Raw genomic sequence first — 19,702 nt, 5'->3', positions numbered from 1 at the left:
GACTCTGTGCCACCCCAGAGACGGCAGCCCACCAGGCTCCGCCATCCCTGGGATTCTCCAGGCAAGAACACTGGAGTGGGTTGCCATTTCCTTCTCCAATGCATGAAGGTGAAAAGTGAAAGTGAAGTCGCTCAGTCATGTCTGATTCTTTGCGACCCCATGGACTGCAGCCTACCAGGCTCCATCCATGGGATTTTCCAAGCAAGAGTACTGGAGTGGGTTGCCATTGCCTTCTCTGATAGATAGAACTAGAGTTGGATTAAAAAAAAAAAAAAAACAACTCACCTGTGTTCTAATTCTGGATTGTGTGTATGATTTTAGCCTACTTAATTATTTGACGCCTTGATTTTCTCAATTATCAAAGACAGAAGGGTTGTAAAGATGAACATGCACTCCTGAAATTAATGCCTACTTAGTCAAATAAGATGGTGCTGTTACATATGAATATTCTACTCTAATGTAACCCACAAATTTTGTTTCACATAACTTTCCACTCATAAAACTAACATCTGTTGTAATGGAGATTTGATAGAAAATCCCTTAATTTCTTTGAAAAATGATATCCCATATGCAGTCGTCTAGGTAACAGACTCATACAAGGTTGAGATGCTACAAATATCCATCTTATCCACATCCAAACTCTGTAAGCAACATTCTGGGTGTACTCAAAGCCTTTGAAGTTTCAAAAGAAACTACACGGGGGTCTGCAATTTACTCATAGAGAAATTTCATTTAAAGTATATTCATTCCAGTCTCCAAGGTTTCATCATAAAATGAGCTCACATTGAGGTGAAAGGTGCCTTTTAAGTATTTTATTAACTTACTTCTTTGAATTTGTCATTAAAGCAGGTTAATACTCTGCTCTGGTTTATCCTAAGTGAGGCTCACAGCTGGGAACTATAACACACTGATCAAGGTTTGTCTCACTTTCCACTGCTCAAAACAGGCACTTAGTCCTTAATATTGAAAGACTGACATTATCACAGGTCAGGTTTTACTTGCCACAACCTGCTGGTAGAAGGAAATATATCCACTTGTCTGGACTAGTATTAAGAAGACATTGGGAAAAAAAAAAGGAACATTTTATGAGAAGAAATAATAGTCTTGGATATTAACACTAAATGTCGTATTCAAAATGGCATTTTTAAATGTGTTCAAGTAAAACACTGTAATAAGAGAAAAACCACAAAACTTAATATAAAGTCTAGCTTTATTTTTTAAAAGATTTTACAAGTCTGTCAACCTCAAACTCACATAGGTGAATTATTCATATCTTCCATCAGATGAGGCTTACGGCTTCAATCCTGCTCAGAAAAATATAAGTAAAAAATAAATCTTTTCCACAAATATTTATCCACTATATTACCCAGCTTAGTTCTGAAAATTTCTCTCTATAAATACTTTAACGCAGCTGCTAGTGGTAGGACTGTTGTTGTGCAGCTGTACATGGCTATAATTTTACAAGTCTGCCTTACTTTTGCTAGCTCTCTGGTTCGGCTCCAAAGGTCCAGATCTTATAGGGGAGAAATAAAGGTTAACTGGGCTGCCAGAAAAGCCCACTGAACGCATCCTGTAGTGCTCTGTGACAAGCCAGAGAAGAAGTATAGCCTCCAGCAAGGTCCTGTGGAGAGGCAGCTCTGACATGGTTTAAATACCTACAACAAAACAGAAAGTGTGGCGTTGACATAGAAAGCACATGTAAACTGGTAACACTTTAAAAGCAACAGTAAAACTGATTCAAAAGTCAAATTCTAGGACTGAAATGTTCAGACTTTATAAAATGCATTGTTATCTTTTAAAAGGAAACTTACCAACTCTAAATTATAAAGCAAATTACATTAAGATCTAAAAACAGCTCTGAAGGAGTCTTCAAAAATAATACTTGCTATTAAAACATTCCATATTCCCAATTTTCAGAACTGATTTATTTTGCTGGCTATTGTTTGGGTACCTAACTGCTGCTATCCTTCCTGGCATACACTTAATAAATGAATGCACATCATAATACTACTGTATTACTAAAATTTTACATAAATACTGAGTATTTTACAATAAATATGTTCTGGAAAAAAAATACCAAAACAAGTGATAAAGGGGAGAGAACATATTGGTTACTTCAAAATTACTTCAATATTACAAAAACATATTGTCTTCCTCCTACACAAAAGGAAATCTTAGAAAACTACATCCAAGAAATCTCTGAGACAGCCTGAGTTCAAAGGAATGTCTCGATTAGTAAATACAGAAGAGTCTTGATTAAATCTCAAAAGACTGTTACACACATGTCATTTAGCAATTAAAACTTTCTGCTTTGTATACCTGTTTGTATAAAGGTATACAAACAGGCCTTACAATGGGATAATCCTAGCTAAAGAGGGAAAACTTGTTAGCATGACTACCAGCACTGTCAGAAAACAAATATTTCCAGCTTTGCTTTAATGCCTAGTTTAAGAAACCACATTGTTTCTTCAGGCCTCAGGAAGTAAAGCAGCTTCACCCACTTTAGAATTACGGGTATGGCAAATGAATAAATCAGGTACCAGAACATTTTAATAACTTGGAAACTTTTCTATTCTCATTCATTCAGACTTCCTGTGTGTCAAAGTCTTGATGCATGAGCAACTTATTATTTCTAACATAATAACAAGTCTGTTTTTCATTTGTACCCATGTTTAATAAGCTTGTGTGATTAAAAAATATATGGCAATATAAAAGACCAAATAGAAAAAGTGGTCAAAGTAAGACACAGCATAAGCTCCTGGAATTGGCTATAATTTATTCACACTGCCACAAATCAAGGTGTTAACTCAATTCTTTGCTTCTCCACCAAGGGTGAAAGAGGAAAGTAAAAGGTGAAAGAAAGTATTTATTGAGCAACAATCTCCAAACCTTTTTGATAGTATATTTATAGCAGTAAAAATATTTGAGCATGCATCTCCAAAATTTGTATACTTGTTTAACATTATACACATAAAGTATTAATATACACTATTAGTATATTAAGTGTTAAATATATATCATAGTATATATATGGGCTTCCTTGGTGGCTCAGAGGGTAAAGAATTTGCTTGCAAAGCGGGAGACCCAGGTTGAATCTCTGGTTCGGGAAGATTCCCTGGAGAAGGAAATGGAAACCCACTCCAGTATTCATGCCTGGGAAATCCCATGGACAGAGGAGCACCGTGGGCTACAGTCCATGAGGTTGCAAAGAGTCAGACATGACTGAATGACTAACACTTTCACTCCCCACCCACCGCCCCCACTCCCTGCCGCCCCACTGATGGCTCAGGTGGTAAAGAATCTGCCTGCAATGCAGGAGACCCAGGTTCAATCCTTGGGTCAGGAAGATCCCCTGGAGAAGGAAATGGCTACCTACTCTGGTATTCTTGCTTGGAGAATTCCATGGACAGAGGAGCCTGGTGGGCTACAGTCCATGGGATTGCAAAAAGTCAGACACTACTAAGCTACTAACACTTTTACTTTTCATAGTATATATACATACAATATATTAGTAAGTATATTATAATATATATATGAAATTTAAAACATTTAAAGGATGAAATTAAAATATTTAAATGAAAGTTCTAACATTTTCTCCTTATATCCTATCTTACATGTCCTGATGGGATGCATCCCACTTTGGAGACCACTGTTATTAAACAGTCGTTGTCAAACTCTTGATATAACCTTGGGTCCCATAGGATTTAAATGGGAATTCACCAAACCTAAAACATGGCCATAAAAGTATGTGCTTATTACCTTTCAGGATAAAATAAAATGTTCACTGTTAGGACTGATGCATGAGAAATAAGTGTTAAATCACCTCAGAAAGTAAAAACTAACCTGGAACAACATAAAATCAATTTCTCTTCACCAAGAAATAACTATCACACAAATAACAACACCACACAAATAGTAAGTGAATAATATTTCTACAGGTATCTTGGAAGTGAAATCTTCCATTCCTGATACAAGTTTCAAGCTAAGTTTTATCCATATCCTAGATAATGTTGTATCACCTTTTCCCTTTCCTCAGACCCGCAAAAGCACACTCTTAGCTCCAATGGCTGTTTAGCCAAGGCAAAATTCAAGTACCACAGTAGAATGTGTCAACCTTACAAAGCCAACGATCATAAATGAAGAACTGGTTTTCATAACTGAATACAAACCACTGTGCAACTAGCTGTTTTAATTCATCACATTTTGGTACAACTTGTTTCTGGGAAAGTTGAGTCATACCATCTCTGGCTTGGCAATTCAAGCATAAACTTGCAGTGTACATACAGCTTTTTACATGTTATCCTGAGAAACCTGAAACAGCCGCACTGCTGGCAGGAAAACAGAGGACCACCAATAAAATATCCAAAACAGTTGCATCTTTTAATTTATGACTGTGCAGTTTCCATAAAGAGTATATAAAACAGTTCAACTTTTTATAAGTAAAATGTAATAAACAGTCATACTCATTGATGTCATAAATGAGTTTTTAAAAGTTTATTTAAAATGATTAACTAGTGTTTGAAAATAGTATTTCTTGAACATGGTCATAATCTAGAGCAATGAGCAAATATTTTTAAACTTGAGTTATTAATGCTAAGTTGTAGATTCTCACTGCCAACATCAAGTCCATTAAAACTTCTCTGCATAGCATTGAAAACAATGCATTTCTCTTCTAGTAAATCACTGACATTAAACATATCTGTAAGCATGATTCTTTAAAGATCTGCTTACTTACATTGTTGTTTCTGATCTCCAGGGCTGTAGCTGCACAAAACAGTTATTGTTAAATATTTCAACCTATTTTCTCCATGGTAATCTACATTAATTTCAATTTAAAAAAATAAAACGGGCCACTCTTGTTATTCATCTGTGGGCTATTATTTTCTAAGTATCTTAAGTTCTTAAACCCTTTAATTATTGTGGTATACCAAAGAATTTTGAAGGATCTGCAACATTAAAACCACACAATGAGAATTTAGTGTTTTGCCTACTTTTTCACAGTAATCCACATCTGTGTTGTTTTAATTCTTTCATGACCGTTACAAGTACATCACTGAATAGGATTCCTGGGGTTTCTGGCAGAGGTCAGTATCATTTCATGTACACCTTTATACAACAGAATGAGGAAGAAGTCTTAGCCAAATTTATTTCCAAAAGTCAAGCTCAGTTGGATTTTGGAGCCTGAAGGTAATTGCTCTTACCATTAGCCAATCCCAGGACAGTATTTCTGTTTTTCATGGGTTTATTTTAAATACCTGTAAATCTTATAAGCAGAAACCAGGAAAGAAAAAAAGAAGGTTTGCTTATTTTGGTACCTATACCTTATTTTTACTGAAAGCAGACTAAATTCAAAGATTTAAAAATCATACCTTTGATTATTTTCTTAAATAAGGCTTAAAAAAAAAAGTATGTTTTCAAAAGCATGTCTACGATAATTCCTATACAAAGGGCATCTTATGCCTTCATTTACACTACATTTAAAGGGGCCTTCCTTTGCCATTACCCATCAAAATCTCTTTCAAACAGACTGTGGAGAAGGGGGAGGAAAAGGAGGGAATGGATCCTGAGAGGGGAGTAAGAAAGAATTAAGCATTAGAAAATCACCCTTGAAAGTCTGTTCCTGAACTTTGATTTCCTACACTGTCATTTTCTTCTGTTACATTTAGCAGCTTTTGCTCCCAGAGAAGGTGGCATAATTTACACTTAGCTTCAGAAAGACTTCATTTTCTCAGTTCTTTAACATAAGGGAGCTCTCTGAAATTACTCTTTTACTATTACCCTTCCTTTAAAAAGCCCTATACTGACCATATGGCTGAAGTCTAGGACTCAGCTCATTTCAGTGCTATGCAACAGTTCTCTGAGTTCTCAGCTAGGGGCAGAGGGCAGGGGTTGTCACTCAGAACGAACAGCAGTACTCTTTCCCTCCAGTCATAACTCCCTCATGAAAACCCTTGAAATGCTTTGGCTCCAGAGAATCAAAGAATCTCAGAATTTAAATTAAAATGAAAATATGAAGCTCATATTAGTTTCCTCCTCCTCAAATTACCAGGCCCTACAGAGAGTTTAAAAAAAAAAGTCCAACTTTTTAACTCTACTGAGTTATAAACTTGGACTGGTTCAAACTAAGAAAAGGAATGAATGAACTCTAGAGACGAAGACTTTCTTTTTACAAGGTGGCCCATTTTCTAAAGTCTGCATTTAAAGCCATCATATGTTAAAAAGTTCCAAGCAGTTCTGCCTCTCAGCATACAAAACTCTAATCTAACTACCATTAAAAGAGATCAGCCAACAGATCTCAGCTGTCAAGACCAAGAGCTCTTGTAAGAAATTCAGACAAAGCTATAAAAGATTTACCTTAACAATCTGAAGTCTATCTCTGATTGATTAAAAACAATCTGAGCAATAATATGCTCAGACAATTATCACTAAAATGCAGAAACATTCTAAAAACTGAAGTTAGTGCTCAGGTGTCCTAATCCAATCACAGTGTCAGAATAACAGAGGAAATGTCCACAGAGAGAAAATGATGACTGTGTATATTCTAAGATAAATGGAGAAAGTGCTACAAGTCAGAATAACTGTCCATAATTCTGAGGGCTGTTTGGTCATAAAAACATGTGGCTTCATGAACTCCAACCGAAAATATAAAAAACTTCCATAGTCATGATTCACTTTATTATCTTTATTATGTATTCTTCACTTTATTATCTAGATAGTAACTTGAATAAACTTATTAAAGCTGATCTCCGATTTACACTAATATAACTGGGACTCAAATGACCAATTATTCCAGACATTTAGACCACATGAACAACAAAGCTCAGATTTGGGAACTAAAAGCCACAAGGTGCCCAAGTAAGAGATAATTACAGACTATCTCAGGTAAGTCTTTCTGAATTATAACTGAAATAAATTATACAATTTATTACTATCAAAGAACACACATTTAAAACTTAAAACTCAACATTCAAAAAACTAAGATCATGGAATCCAGTCCCAACACTTCATGGCAAATAGATGGGGAAACTATGGAAACATAACGGAGTTTATTTTCTTGGGCTCCAAAATCACTGCAGATGGTGACTGCAGCCATGAAATTTAAAAACACTTGCTTCTTGGAAGAAAAGCTGTGACCAACCTAGACAGCATATTAAAAAGCAGAGACATTACTTTACCAACAAAGGTCCATACAGTCTAAGCTATGGTTTTTCCATTCGTTATGTATGGATGTGAGAGTTGGAATATAAAGAAAGCTGAGTGCCAAAGAACTGATGCTTTTGAACTGTGGTTGTTGGAGAAGATTCTTGAGAGTCCCTTGGACTGCAAGGAGATCAAACCAAAGGAAATAAGTCCTGAATATTCATTGGAAAGACTGATGCTAAAGCTAAAGCTCCAATACTTTGGGCACCTGATGCAAAAGAACTGACTTGGGAAAGACCCTGAAGCTGGGAAAGATTTAGGCAAGAGGAAAAGGGGACGACAGAGGATGAGATGGTTGGATGGCATCACCAACTCAATGTACATGAGTTTGAGCAAGCTCCAAGATTTGGTGATGGAGAGGGAAGACAGGTGTGCTGCAGTCCATGGGGTCGCAAAGAGTTGGACACAACTGAGCAACTGAACTGAACTGAACTGAAAGAACACCCTAGTTATTTTAAGTCAAGGTAGCTATTACTGAAAGTTAATATAGCTACATAGTGAAAGCAGTATTTCCTTGATTTGCATGCGAACTACTTGAAAACATAAAAGATATAGCTCATTCTAGTTTGTCTAATATAATGTTTTACTATGATTTTCATGCTAGTAACAGATGTGTGCTGGAAGTTTTATCACATCTTTATAAAAGAAGAAACAGTAATTTTTCTCCAAGTGTGGGGCATGTAAAAAAGGGGAAAATTCACATGTATGCAGTTCATTCATTCTTAAAAAAACAAACAAAAAAATTACTCAGTATCTACTATTTGCCAGGTTTTGAAGCAACTCTGAGAATAAAACAGACAGCAAAGACTCCATGCTCTCATGAAACTTGTAATTCAGTAGGAAAAAAAAAAGATGTTAAATATCATGAAAAAGAAAGACATGGCTCTATGGGTGTGAACAAAAAGGGAAACCAACATGAACAAGTTTAGAAAATGAAATTAGAGTTAAGCTTCGATCCAAAGGATGAGGAAGAGTCGGTAAGCAAGGCAAAAGGAGTAGAGAAATAATCCAGCAGAGGGAAGAACTTAGATGAAGCAGTAAGGAGCCACGGCACATATTGAGAATACAAGGAAAAGGTCACTACAGCTCAGGATGAGGCTAGACATGTAGGCAGAAAATACCCAAAACAAGGCCTTATGGAAATGTTAAGAACTGTGAATTTTATTCAAAGAACAATGCGAAGCCACTGAAAAGTTATTAGGAAGCTGGTAATCTAAATAGGCTAGTTTGGCAGCACAGTGGATTAGAGAAGCAGAAGTTGACTGTAGAGATACTCCTTATGAGAATGCTTCTCTATTCCAGGCTTGAGAAGCGGTGCCTGGATTAGAGTGGTGGCAGTGGAAATAAAGGAAAGTACTAGTTCAAGGGGTTTCCCTGCTGGCTCTGTGGTAAAGAATACGCTGCCAATGCAGGAGACGCAGGAGACTGGAGTTCGATCCCTGGGTCAGGAAGATGCCCTGAAGGAGGAAATGGCAACCCGCTCCAGTATTCTTGCCTGGAAAATTCCATGGACAGAGAAGCCTGGTAGGCTATAGTCTGGGGTTGGCGGAGGGGAGGGGGTCCGCAAAGAGTCAAACACAACTGAGTGACTGAGTGTGCAGCACACACTAGTTCAAGAGATATTTAAACATCAACTGAATATGGGAGAATGGAAAGGGAAGGGAAGGACTTCCAACTGTCTAGTCAATTTCCAGCTCTCTAGTCACGTAGAAAAAGAAAGATGCCCTCAGAGAGATAATGGAAAACTGGAAGAGAAGCAAACTGCAGTGGGACAAGACAGAAGGGAAAAACTGTGAGTTTAATTTTGGACTTGAGTCTGAAGTGATTATATATAAGAAATACATGAGTTGAGATACAGAGCAGTAGGTGGATATATGGGCCAAGTACTAAGAATAAAATTATGGAATGAACATAATTTGGGGGTATGTAGATGGTATCTGAAACCATAAGAGTGAATACTTAATATTTAAGGTGAGGAGACAGAACGAGAAGGGAAAGGACTGGGGCAAAGGCCTAGAGGACTGCAGGGTATAACTGTGATGAAAGCAGCTGTGGCAGTTAATTGTACATGTCAACATAAAATTATGTCGAATGAGCCACAGGGCACCCAGATATCTGGCTTACCATTACTTCTGCGTTTGTCTAAGTATACCCCATACAATCTCTTCCCTTAGACTTACAAAGAAGACAGATGCAAGAGACACATAAGTCACTTGGAAAAGAGTTAGAACCTGCTACTCGTGCCTCTCCCTTCTTGTAATTTTAAGGAGATAATAATAGCAAAGGCAGAAAACCTATGACATTTCTCCATCTAGGAGCTCCAAGGGGCCTACTCATAGTACTTTTAGCAGTAGTGTTTCTTACACAAAAGAACAATAGGAATAGCCCAAGTGAATACTGATAGGAGAATGGACAATTGTTAAAATGATAATCGTCATATTCAGGGTGACTGAATCTCTGATGTTAGGTGGAACCACAGTGGGAGTAAGAGAAATGCACACAGGTAATTTGAACAGCACTGATTATGCTCCATTTCATAAGTTAATAAGTAGAATTCAAAACACAAGACTTGAAGGAGCAGAGGGGAGAGAAGCAACGAGAATGGAAACAATTCAGCAACTGTTTTATTATCACTCTTTGTAATGTATATATAGTATATAATTTCTACGAAATATTTCATTTGAAAAAGAGTGGTGCAAAATATAGTCACAACCACAGCTGCCATTAATCCAGTCAACAATCTGCCTGGAAACACTAAACCATCTCTAGTTGACCTTTATTTCATCAATAATTATTAATTATAGCTACTTTAATTCCATTTGTAATAATTCATGTTAATGATAATAATCTGTCTTAAAGTATATATAATACCAAAACATGCTACATTCGTATTATTCTTTCCACTGTTTTAGTGGACTCCCTCCTGGTTTCCATGCAAAGTCAATACATTAATTTAAGATAAGAAAGTAATCAGATTTATCTGGAAAAACTATTTGAAGATTACATATATAAATAGCAGGGCTAAGAACTGATCAGTGGTTAAAAAGCTGATCTACTAAAGCAGCAGAAACAAAGTGATGGATGAAATCAGTTAAGTGGTCAATGAGACTTCAGCCAAAGCCCTGACCATCTGGAATTTTTCCCCACAATAATGCACCAAATTTCTATTTCTTTATTAGTATGAATGTGAAGTCAAGTAGGCCTTAGAAAGCATCACTACAAACAAAGCTAGTGGAGGTGATGGAATTTCAGTTGAGCTATTTCAAATCCTGAAAGATGATGCTGTGAAAGTGCTGCACTCAATATGCCAGCAAATTTGGAAAACTCAGCAGTGGCCACAGGACTGGAAAAGGTCAGTTTTCATTCCAATCCCAAAGAAAGGCAATGCCAAAGAATGCTCAAACTACCACACAATTGCACTCATCTCACACGCTAGTAAAGTAATGCTCAAAATTCTCCAAGCCAGGCTTCAGCAATATGTGAACCATGAACTTCCAGATGTTCAAGCTGATTTTAGAAAAGGCAGATCAAAAACAGAGATCAAATTGCCAACATCCTCTGGACCACAGAAAAAGCAAGAGAGTTCCAGAAAAACATCTATTTCTGCTTTATTGACTATGCCAAAGCCTTTGACTGTGTGGATCACAATAAACTGTGGAAAATTCTGAAAGAGATGGGAATACCAGACCACCTGACCTGCCTCTTGAGAAATCTGTATGCAGGTCAGGAAGCAACAGTTAGAACTGGACATGAACAACAGACTGGTTCCAAATAGGAAAAGGAGTACGTCAAGGCCGTATATTGTCACCCTGCTTATTTAACTTCTATGCAGAGTACATCATGAGAAACGCTGGACTGGAAGAAGCACAAGCTAGAATCAAGATTGCCAGGAGAAATATCAATAACCTCAGATATGCAGATGACACTGCCCTTATGGCAGAAAGTGAAGAGGAACTAAAAAGCCTCTTGATGAAAGTGAAAGAGGAGAGTGAAAAAGTTGTCTTAAAGCTCAACATTCAGAAAACGAAGATCATGGCATCCAGTCCCATCACTTCTTGGGAAATAGATGGGGAAACAGTGGAAACAGTGTCAGACTTTACCTTTTTGGGCTCCAAAATCACTGCAGATGGTGACTGCAGCCATGAATTTAAAAGACACTTATTCCTTGGAAGAAAAGTTATGACCAACCTAGATAGCATATTCAAAAGCAGAGACATTACTTTGCCAACAAAGGTCCGTCTAATCAAGGCTATGGTTTTTCCAGTGGTCATGTATGGATGCGAGAGTTAGACTGTGAAGAAAGCTGAGCGCCAAAGAATTGATGCTTTTGAACTGTGGTGTTGGACAAGACTCTTGAGAGTCCCTTGGACTGCAAGGAGATCCAACCAGTCCATTCTGAAGGAGATCAGTCCTGGACGTTCTTTGGAAGGAATGATGCTAAAGCTGAAACTCCAGTACTTTGGCCACCTCATGTGAAGAGTTGACTCACTGGAAAAGACTGATGTTCGGAGGGATTGGGGGCAGGAGGAAAAGGGGATGACAGAGGATGAGATGGCTGAATGGCATCACTGACTCGATGGATGTGAGTTTGAGTGAACTCCAGGAAATGGTGATGGACAGGGAGGCCTGGAGTGCTGTGATTCATGGGGTCACAAAGAGTCAGACACGACTGAGCGACTGAACTGAACTGAACTGATGAAACATACTGGGATGGTACTAAGGCTAACAGCCTAGATGGAGAAACCAAATTCAATTCCTTTCCTCATTAAGTACCCTCCTAAGTTTGCAAAAGGAAAACTCTCCCCATTGCTGTGGTTTTCTGCTGACTACAGACTCTAAATTAAATATAAAATCATGTCAGTCTTCTTCCCTGTACCATTTTCCTCTTTGTCCCTGTACCAGATAAATATATAAAGACATCAAGGTTTAGTAGAAAGGACAAAGAGTTTAGAAACACATGCATTTGGGTTTGCATCCCTCCTTGGATAATTACTAATATCATGATTTGGAAAGTTCTTTTATTTTTCAAACCTCATCTTTTTTTTTCCCCCTATAAAAGGGAGACTAATACCTCATACTATTTTTTAGAAGATTAAATTAAAAAAAAATATATGTAAAGCATACAGCACAGAAAAGACATTTGATAAAGTACAGGGTCCATGTCAACCTACATATTCTTTGACACTATTAATACAAAGTAAGCTTTCATAAGGAATAGGCTTTTCACAGCCCAAATTTCCCAAGTCTTTACCTTCCACTAATCAACATGTACTTCTTTCCAACAGAAACCTTCATCTGCTCTCATATCTACTCCAAAAATAACAATACCGCCTCTCTCTTCCCCTTTTTACTATACCCCAATTATGAAGCTCCAAGTGGAGGTTCTGGTTTTGATTTTTTAAATTAGACAAATTAGGGGACCTTCCCTGGTGGTCCAGTGGTTAGGACCTGGGTTCAGTCCTTGGGTCGGGAAGATCCCCTGGAGAAGGAAATGGCAACCCACTCCAGTATTCTTGCCTAGAGAATCCCATGGACGGAAGAACTTGGTAGGCTACAGTCCATGGGGTCGCAAAGAGTCAGACACAACTGAGCAACTTCACTCACTCAATAGAGTTACCCAATGAGGCTAATACCTACATGTTAAAAGACAAATAGGAAAATTTTACATACATATATATAATATATATAATACACTTATATATTCAGAAACATATGTGCAGATCTATATTTCATAAATCCTATTCGCACCCTGGAATATTTTATTTCAAAAGTTAAATTGCTATATTATTTCCACCCTCACTTCCTTTTCCTCCTCTTATTCTTCATATCCCACTCCTACGAACTGACCCTTTCTCTGTCCTTGCCCTCCTCAACATCTTCCTCCACTCTCTCTATATCTGGAGACAGCCTCCAGCTGTGAAATGCTCTTAGCCTCGGTTTCCATAACAATACCTGTAATTTGGATCACACTTCTAACTGCTTTGACACTTGATTCCCCAAATTTCTCTTCTTCAACCTGCTTCCTAATTTACCAGTTTCCTTTTTGACTGACTTTCTCTTCTTCTATTCTGGATTCCATCTCTGAAACATTCGGCTTCATTCACCACCTCTGTTCTAAATACTAAACCCTATGGTTCTATCCTTTGCCCTTTTGCCCTTGTGTTTGTGTCTCACACTATAAATTTAATATTTTCATAATTGAACTCATCTTCCTTTACAAACCTACCCCTCTGTGTCTCTTATTCCTCTTAACAGTTTCAGTGTAGTCCTAATGTCATTTTGGATCCTCTTTCTCCCCCATACGAATAAGAAACTGTATCACAGTATCTCTCTACAAACATCTATTTACCTCTCACATAATCTTCATTGCCACTGTGATTATCTTATTTCAGCTCCTTAGTATCTCTTTCATGGACTACTGCTAAAAGTCTCTTAACCGAGCTCCCTATTTCCAGTATGGTCTCCTCACACCATACCTTTGTTTAGGCTGTTACATTATTTTGGGATGACCTCCCCACTGCCTGTCTTCCAAAGCCATGGTTCAAATATCAATCCCTCAATTCTGAACAGAAACATGAGAAGCTTCCCTATGCAACAAAGAAACATGTACACATAGAATATATACTACAACAAATGAAAATAAAATAACTAAGTTTAAAAGGAAGAAAATGCTCAAGTGCCAGATATTACAGTGGAACACAAAGTCAGAACATGAGCAGAAGCTGAAGTTCAGGAAAGTGCTGGGTCCCAGTGATTTGACATCTACCCAGGAACAGATGACAGACTGTAGGAAGCTGGAACTTGGCTTGGTTCCCTCCATATAAACTGAATGCACAAAATGCTGTCCATCCCATCTGTAAAACAACTTTTTGGGAAATTCTGCTTATTAGCCTGGGACAGTTGTTAGGGGCATTGGCCAAAAATAATTCATACATGCTGCTACTGCTGCTAAGTCACTTGTCGTGTCCGACTCTGTGCGACTCCATAGACGGCAGCCCACCAAGCTCCTCCATCCCTGGGATTCTCCAGGCAAGAACACTGGAGTGCGTTGCCATTTCCTTCTCCAATGCATGAAAGTGAAAAGTGAAAGTGAAGTCGCTCAGTCGTGTCCGACTCTTAAGAGACCCCATGGACTGAAGCCTACAAGGCTCCTCCATCCATGGGATTTTCAGGCAAGAGTACTGGAGTGGGGTGCCACTGCCTTCTCTGAATTCATACATGAGAAATCATAATACCCAAGCCTACTTTACCCCCAGGAAATTAAGAACAGTAATTGGTCCAGATTCAGTAAACCCAATAGGACCTTGGCAGAAGCAAATGTGAATCTCTACATCAGCGTGCTTCCACAATCCAAGGCTCACAGGAAAGCAACTCCCACTAAAAAGAGTTCATAGTTAAAAAGAAGAAAAAAATGAAGCTCATTTATAAAAAGTCAGAAGACACAAACAACCAATGGCAAGACTAACACTCAAACACGTGGTTAAGAGAAACTGAAAGAAACATTAAAGGAAGCATATTTCATGTCAAAAGAGATGAAGAAAGAAATAATGCCTTAAGACAAGAAAAACATAAAAGGAACATACATTCTCTTTTTAAAAAAACTCCATCAGCAATATTTGGAACAAAAGCATCAATGCACAGATTAAGCGGCTGATTATCCACAGACAGACAGAAAATGAGTAAACTGGAATTCCACACATGTAGAAAACACAAAGAATTTAGCAGAGCTTAAAAAGATGGAAAATATGAAAGAAGCACCTAAAGAAGATAGCAAGGTGAAAATTGGGAGGAGCAATTTTTGGGAAGAACAAAAATTGGGAAGATATTTCTCAAGATGAAAATTGGGAAGAGCATGATATGAGGGATAAAGAGCAAAAAACACTACCACCGCCACCACAAAATGATAACAAAAAAATAAAGGATAATAGAAGGGGGAGTCTAAGATTAAAGCATTCTAAAAGGCCTTTCCTCTGTTCAAAAGGGAGAGAGATATTACCTTTAGACTTCTGAAAAATAATACCTGTTAATTCTGGGTAGCAGAATTATATGTATTTATTCTCTTTACTTCTCTATGTTTAAATTATTTAACAACATTTTTAGATGTAACCTCCTCTAAATTGATCAGGTAGAATTACTTCCTCCTACTCTGAATTTGCACAGCACTTTATCTCTGCCTCTCTTGTAAGTATCATGGCTCTTTATACACATTACATATTCTCTTTGAGGTAAGTTTCTTGATAGCAAGATAAAAATCTATTCACTAAATAACCATCGTTTAAAAAAAAATCATCTGAACTTGTAAGTAGAGGGTAAAAAACTTTTGAAACTAAATCACCATTCTTGTTATTTAAGGATCTAAAGAATGGTCATGAAAATAGGTGTCAAGTAAAAATATACAGGACATGAAAAGAGTTATCACCACAAATTTTGAAGCTTTGGAGGAAGATGACAGAAGATTAAATGGAAGACAGGCTGTGTACATCATTTACAGAGGAAGACAGAACGGTTTCCTGGAAATCAGAAGATGTCCACAATAATGACAAAGATGGGCATAATGTAGAGTGTAAAATGACATTATTTCGGGCTTCCCTGGTGGCTCAGTGGTAAAGAATCTGCCTGCCAAAACAGGAGACACAGGTTCAATCCCTGATTGAGGAAGACTCCAAATGCTTGCTCCAAAACTATTGAGCCTGTGTTCTAGAAGCCAGGAACTGCAGCTACTGAGCCCACATACAGCAGCTACTGAAGCCTGCGCCCTCCAGTCGGTGGCTCCACAAGAGAAGCCAAAACACAATGAGAACAATGAGAAGCCAAAACGCAATGAGAACAATCCAGCTAGAGCAGCCCCCGCTCGCCACAACTAGAGAAAAGTAGGAGCAGAAACAATGACCCAGCACAGCCAAAAATAAATAAATTTTAAAAATTGTTTTTAAAAAAAGACATTATTTAAAATTAAAATACTCATATTTTCATAAATAGGCATATATGAAAATTGCTTTGAGATTTTATTATCCTCTGTATCATATGCTGAACTCTCAAAGTGTTAACCAGTTTTATACTCAAAGATACATACTATAATGGGGCCAAGCTATAAATGCAAAGGAAAACAAGAAATTTAAACAGAAGTAGACACACCCAAAGCTAGATATTTTGTAAGATATTTATTTTTCCTTTCAAAGCACCTTCTCAAAAGTTCTATTTCATACACTGGAATCTGAATCATGTTGACAACTTCGATAAATCTCTAAAGCAAACAATAACAAGAAAAGACAAAGTCAAGTGGATAAAATAACTGATGCTTTTCTTAAATATGGAAAATTCTATTTTCCAGCAAGTAAAAACAGGTTCATAAAATATCTACTCAAGGGACCAGTGACTATAAGCAGTAAAATCTGAATAAAACTCCAAGAGTTCTGGTTTAATGCATAACAATTTCAAGTTTTTAAGAAGCATTTTTAATACTTAAGTACAGAAAACTTGCACTCTCTTCCAAAGCAAAACCACAGCATCACTTTGGGAAAAAAATAATCTATGCCCATTATCATAAGTAATGTGCTAATGCAATCAATTTTTACCAAAACTGAAGTTTTTCTGGAATAGAATGCCTCAATAGATTAGTCAGTCAGTGGGTTAATACCATTTGGACCAAAAACTTCATGTGTAAAGAAAATACTTTCCTCTTATTTAAAAAATTATAGCCTTATTTTCAGTATTCTGATTTGCTTCCAGACTACATTTTTTAGCAATGCGTTATGCCTTTGCACATGCTGGTATAATATTTTAAATAAAAACATGTTTTAATCAGTTACATATGACTTATTTGGAAAATCATAAGTTTTTAAAGTTTAATTTTGCAAAACCGGCTTTAATAAACTATAAAACTTCTTTATAATTAAACACTTAAGATTTCTTATTTTATTACTTTAAAAGATTAAAGAAAGAAAGAAGCCCTGTTTTTTTCCTGAATTCTACCTTTTGGTAGAAAAATTATTTTTATCTGTCATTCCAGAGTTCATAAAACAAGCCAGATAATACTCTTTATCTCTAGATCATGCTTTGAGGTAGACCTGCCATAATGAGTCAGCAAAAGTAAAAAAGAAGTAAAATACAAACTAAGATCATTCACGATATTTGTTGCTATTGTTATTTAATCACTAAGTCATGTTTGACTTTTTTGCTACCCCATCAGGCTCCTCTGTCCATAGGATTTCCCAAGCAAAAATACCAGAGTGGGTTGCCATTTCCTCCTCCAGGGGATCTTCCTGACCCAGAGATCCAACCCGCATCTCCTGCATTGCAGGCAGATTCTTAACTGCTGATCCACCAGAGAAGCCCCCATTCATGATATATTTTGTTCCTGATTGGCCTCCATTTATAAAACCTAATGTTTTGTGGAACTGAAAATGATTTTATTTGAAATGATATAAAATAAATACCAAGGGAATTCAACCCCATCTTTTAAAGATACACTTAAAATTAATTCTACATGTGGTTATTGAAAATAAATTTTAAATGTTTTGTAAAATAAATGAGAGGAATAGTGGGTAAACACGGCATAGGCAGTCCAGTAAGGGTAGTAACACAGAATCCTAAAACTGAAAGGTAACATTAGAAATCATTTTATCTCACTGCTCATTAACAAATAAAGCAAGCCAACCATGCCAAGATACAACTCTTCCCAGCAGCAGATGGGCACAGGCTGTAGGACCTCCCTGGGCCCTGCAGACAGGCACCTGAGGACTGGGCCATGCCCATCAGTGGGCTAGCAATTCCCTAGTGCCCCCAAGGCAGCACAACCAGCTGTGCTAGGAAATGGCACACCCACCAGCAACTAGCAGCCTGTACACAAGGCAGGGCCTAGCATCCAACAGGCAAGGGGGATAGTATTATCTACCAGTACACCCACAGTAGTCAAGCCTCCTCAACAGAAGAGCCTGTATACCCCAGTACGGGAGAAGCCCGATAGCCTATGACTCTGGTAACCGGAGAGGAGTGTGCTGCTGAGCCTCACGGGACATTTCCTAGTAAGACCACTTCTCCAAGATCAGGAAATGTAACCAACCTACCTAGTACATAGAAATAAAAACAGAATTAGACACAATGAGACAACAGAAGATTATGTTCCAAAAGAAGAAACAAGATAAAACCTCAGAAGAATTATGCAGAGTGAAAGAAAGCAATCTATCCAAGAGTTCAGGGTACTGATCATAAAGATGCTCCATAAACTGAGGAGAAAAATGGATGAGAACAATGAGAAGTCTAATAAAGAACTAGAAAATATAAAGAAGAATCAAACAGCTGGAGAATACAGTAACTATAAGAAAAACACACCCACACACTGGAAGGAATCAACAGTATGATTAAATGATAAAGAGGAATGGATTACTGAAGTGAAGGAAAAAGTAGTGAAAATCACAGAAGTGGAACATAAAAAAGAATACATAATGTGGACAATTTAAGAGACAACCAGGACAACGTCAGGGCTTTCCTGCTGGCTTAGCAATAAAGAATCCACCTGCCAATGCAGGAGACGCATGTTCCATCCCTGCATCGGGAAGATTCCCTGGAGGAAGATTACAAGAATGTAATACACAACACAGGGAATATAGCCAATGTTTTATAACTTTCTATGCAGTACAATCTATAAAAATATCGAATCACTATGTTGTTCACTTGAAACATATATAAGTCAACTATATATCAAAAAAAAAAAGATCGTCTTTTTCCTGGCAAACAGCTGTAAACATAAGTCAAAGTACCTGATTCTTTTCTTACATAATAATGTTTTTCATGATACATTATAGATTCAAAAAATTGATTTTTTTAAAACATGGAAGTGCACCTATGTCTCAGAAAACATTTCTGAACATAGGTGGCTATTGTTTTGGACATCCCCTTATTTCTAAAGAAGTTTACCTTGAACAAGAAAGTATACTGCTGCGACCTGACGGTGAAAGCACTTGAGCCTAAAGGATGCTATTAAGTGGTACTTAGTAGCTTTAAAACTCTGATTCATATCTTCACATTAGCTCCTTAATTGCAGTGACTGAATTTTTCATTAGGTGACCAAATACTTATTTTATTGGCTTTGGGAAACTGTTATAATTGTATTTACAGTAAAAATTTTCTAAAGATTTAGTCTCTCACAGTGAAGAAAGCCTTAACACTCAATAGCTATGTTTGTGTGAAAACTCTTTGAGTTCCCATTATTTATTTTTTCCTATGAATAGTTAAGACAATAAAATGGTTCTCAGCACAAGTCAGAAAATCAGAGATAATTCCTCATAAAAAATTATTAGTGCTAGAAACCAAAACTGAAGTGCCTGGCTTTACCAGAACTTAGACAATTTGTACTTTTGTAATTCTTAGGAGATTTTGCAATTCTTAAGGAATCAGGAGAAAATCAGTTTTTATGCTAGTAAAAATCAATATACTCTGCAAATTTTAAAAAACGGTCATATGTTGGCTAATTTGGGCAAATGTTTTAGATATTACCAAAACA

At 37.1% G+C, this 19,702-nt stretch overlaps 1 protein-coding gene across 1 annotated transcript in view; it reads right to left on the bottom strand.

Annotated features, from left to right (window-relative positions):
* Positions 1-1,192: 1,192 nt before the first annotated feature.
* The window catches only part of MNAT1 (MNAT1 component of CDK activating kinase), a 210,015-nt gene continuing 191,505 nt past the window's right edge, over positions 1,193-19,702 (bottom strand). Inside the window, exon 8 of the mRNA NM_001105409.1 lies at positions 1,193-1,655. Coding sequence (NP_001098879.1) covers positions 1,535-1,655 — 121 coding nt within the window. The 3' untranslated portion in view covers positions 1,193-1,534. The remainder of the gene's footprint in view (positions 1,656-19,702) is intronic.

This window comes from Bos taurus, chromosome 10 (assembly GCF_002263795.3).
Source record: "Bos taurus isolate L1 Dominette 01449 registration number 42190680 breed Hereford chromosome 10, ARS-UCD2.0, whole genome shotgun sequence".
NCBI lineage: Eukaryota > Metazoa > Chordata > Mammalia > Artiodactyla > Bovidae > Bos > Bos taurus.
The sequence above is the reverse complement of the archived record's forward strand: the minus strand, read 5'-3'. Positions and strand labels throughout refer to the sequence as shown.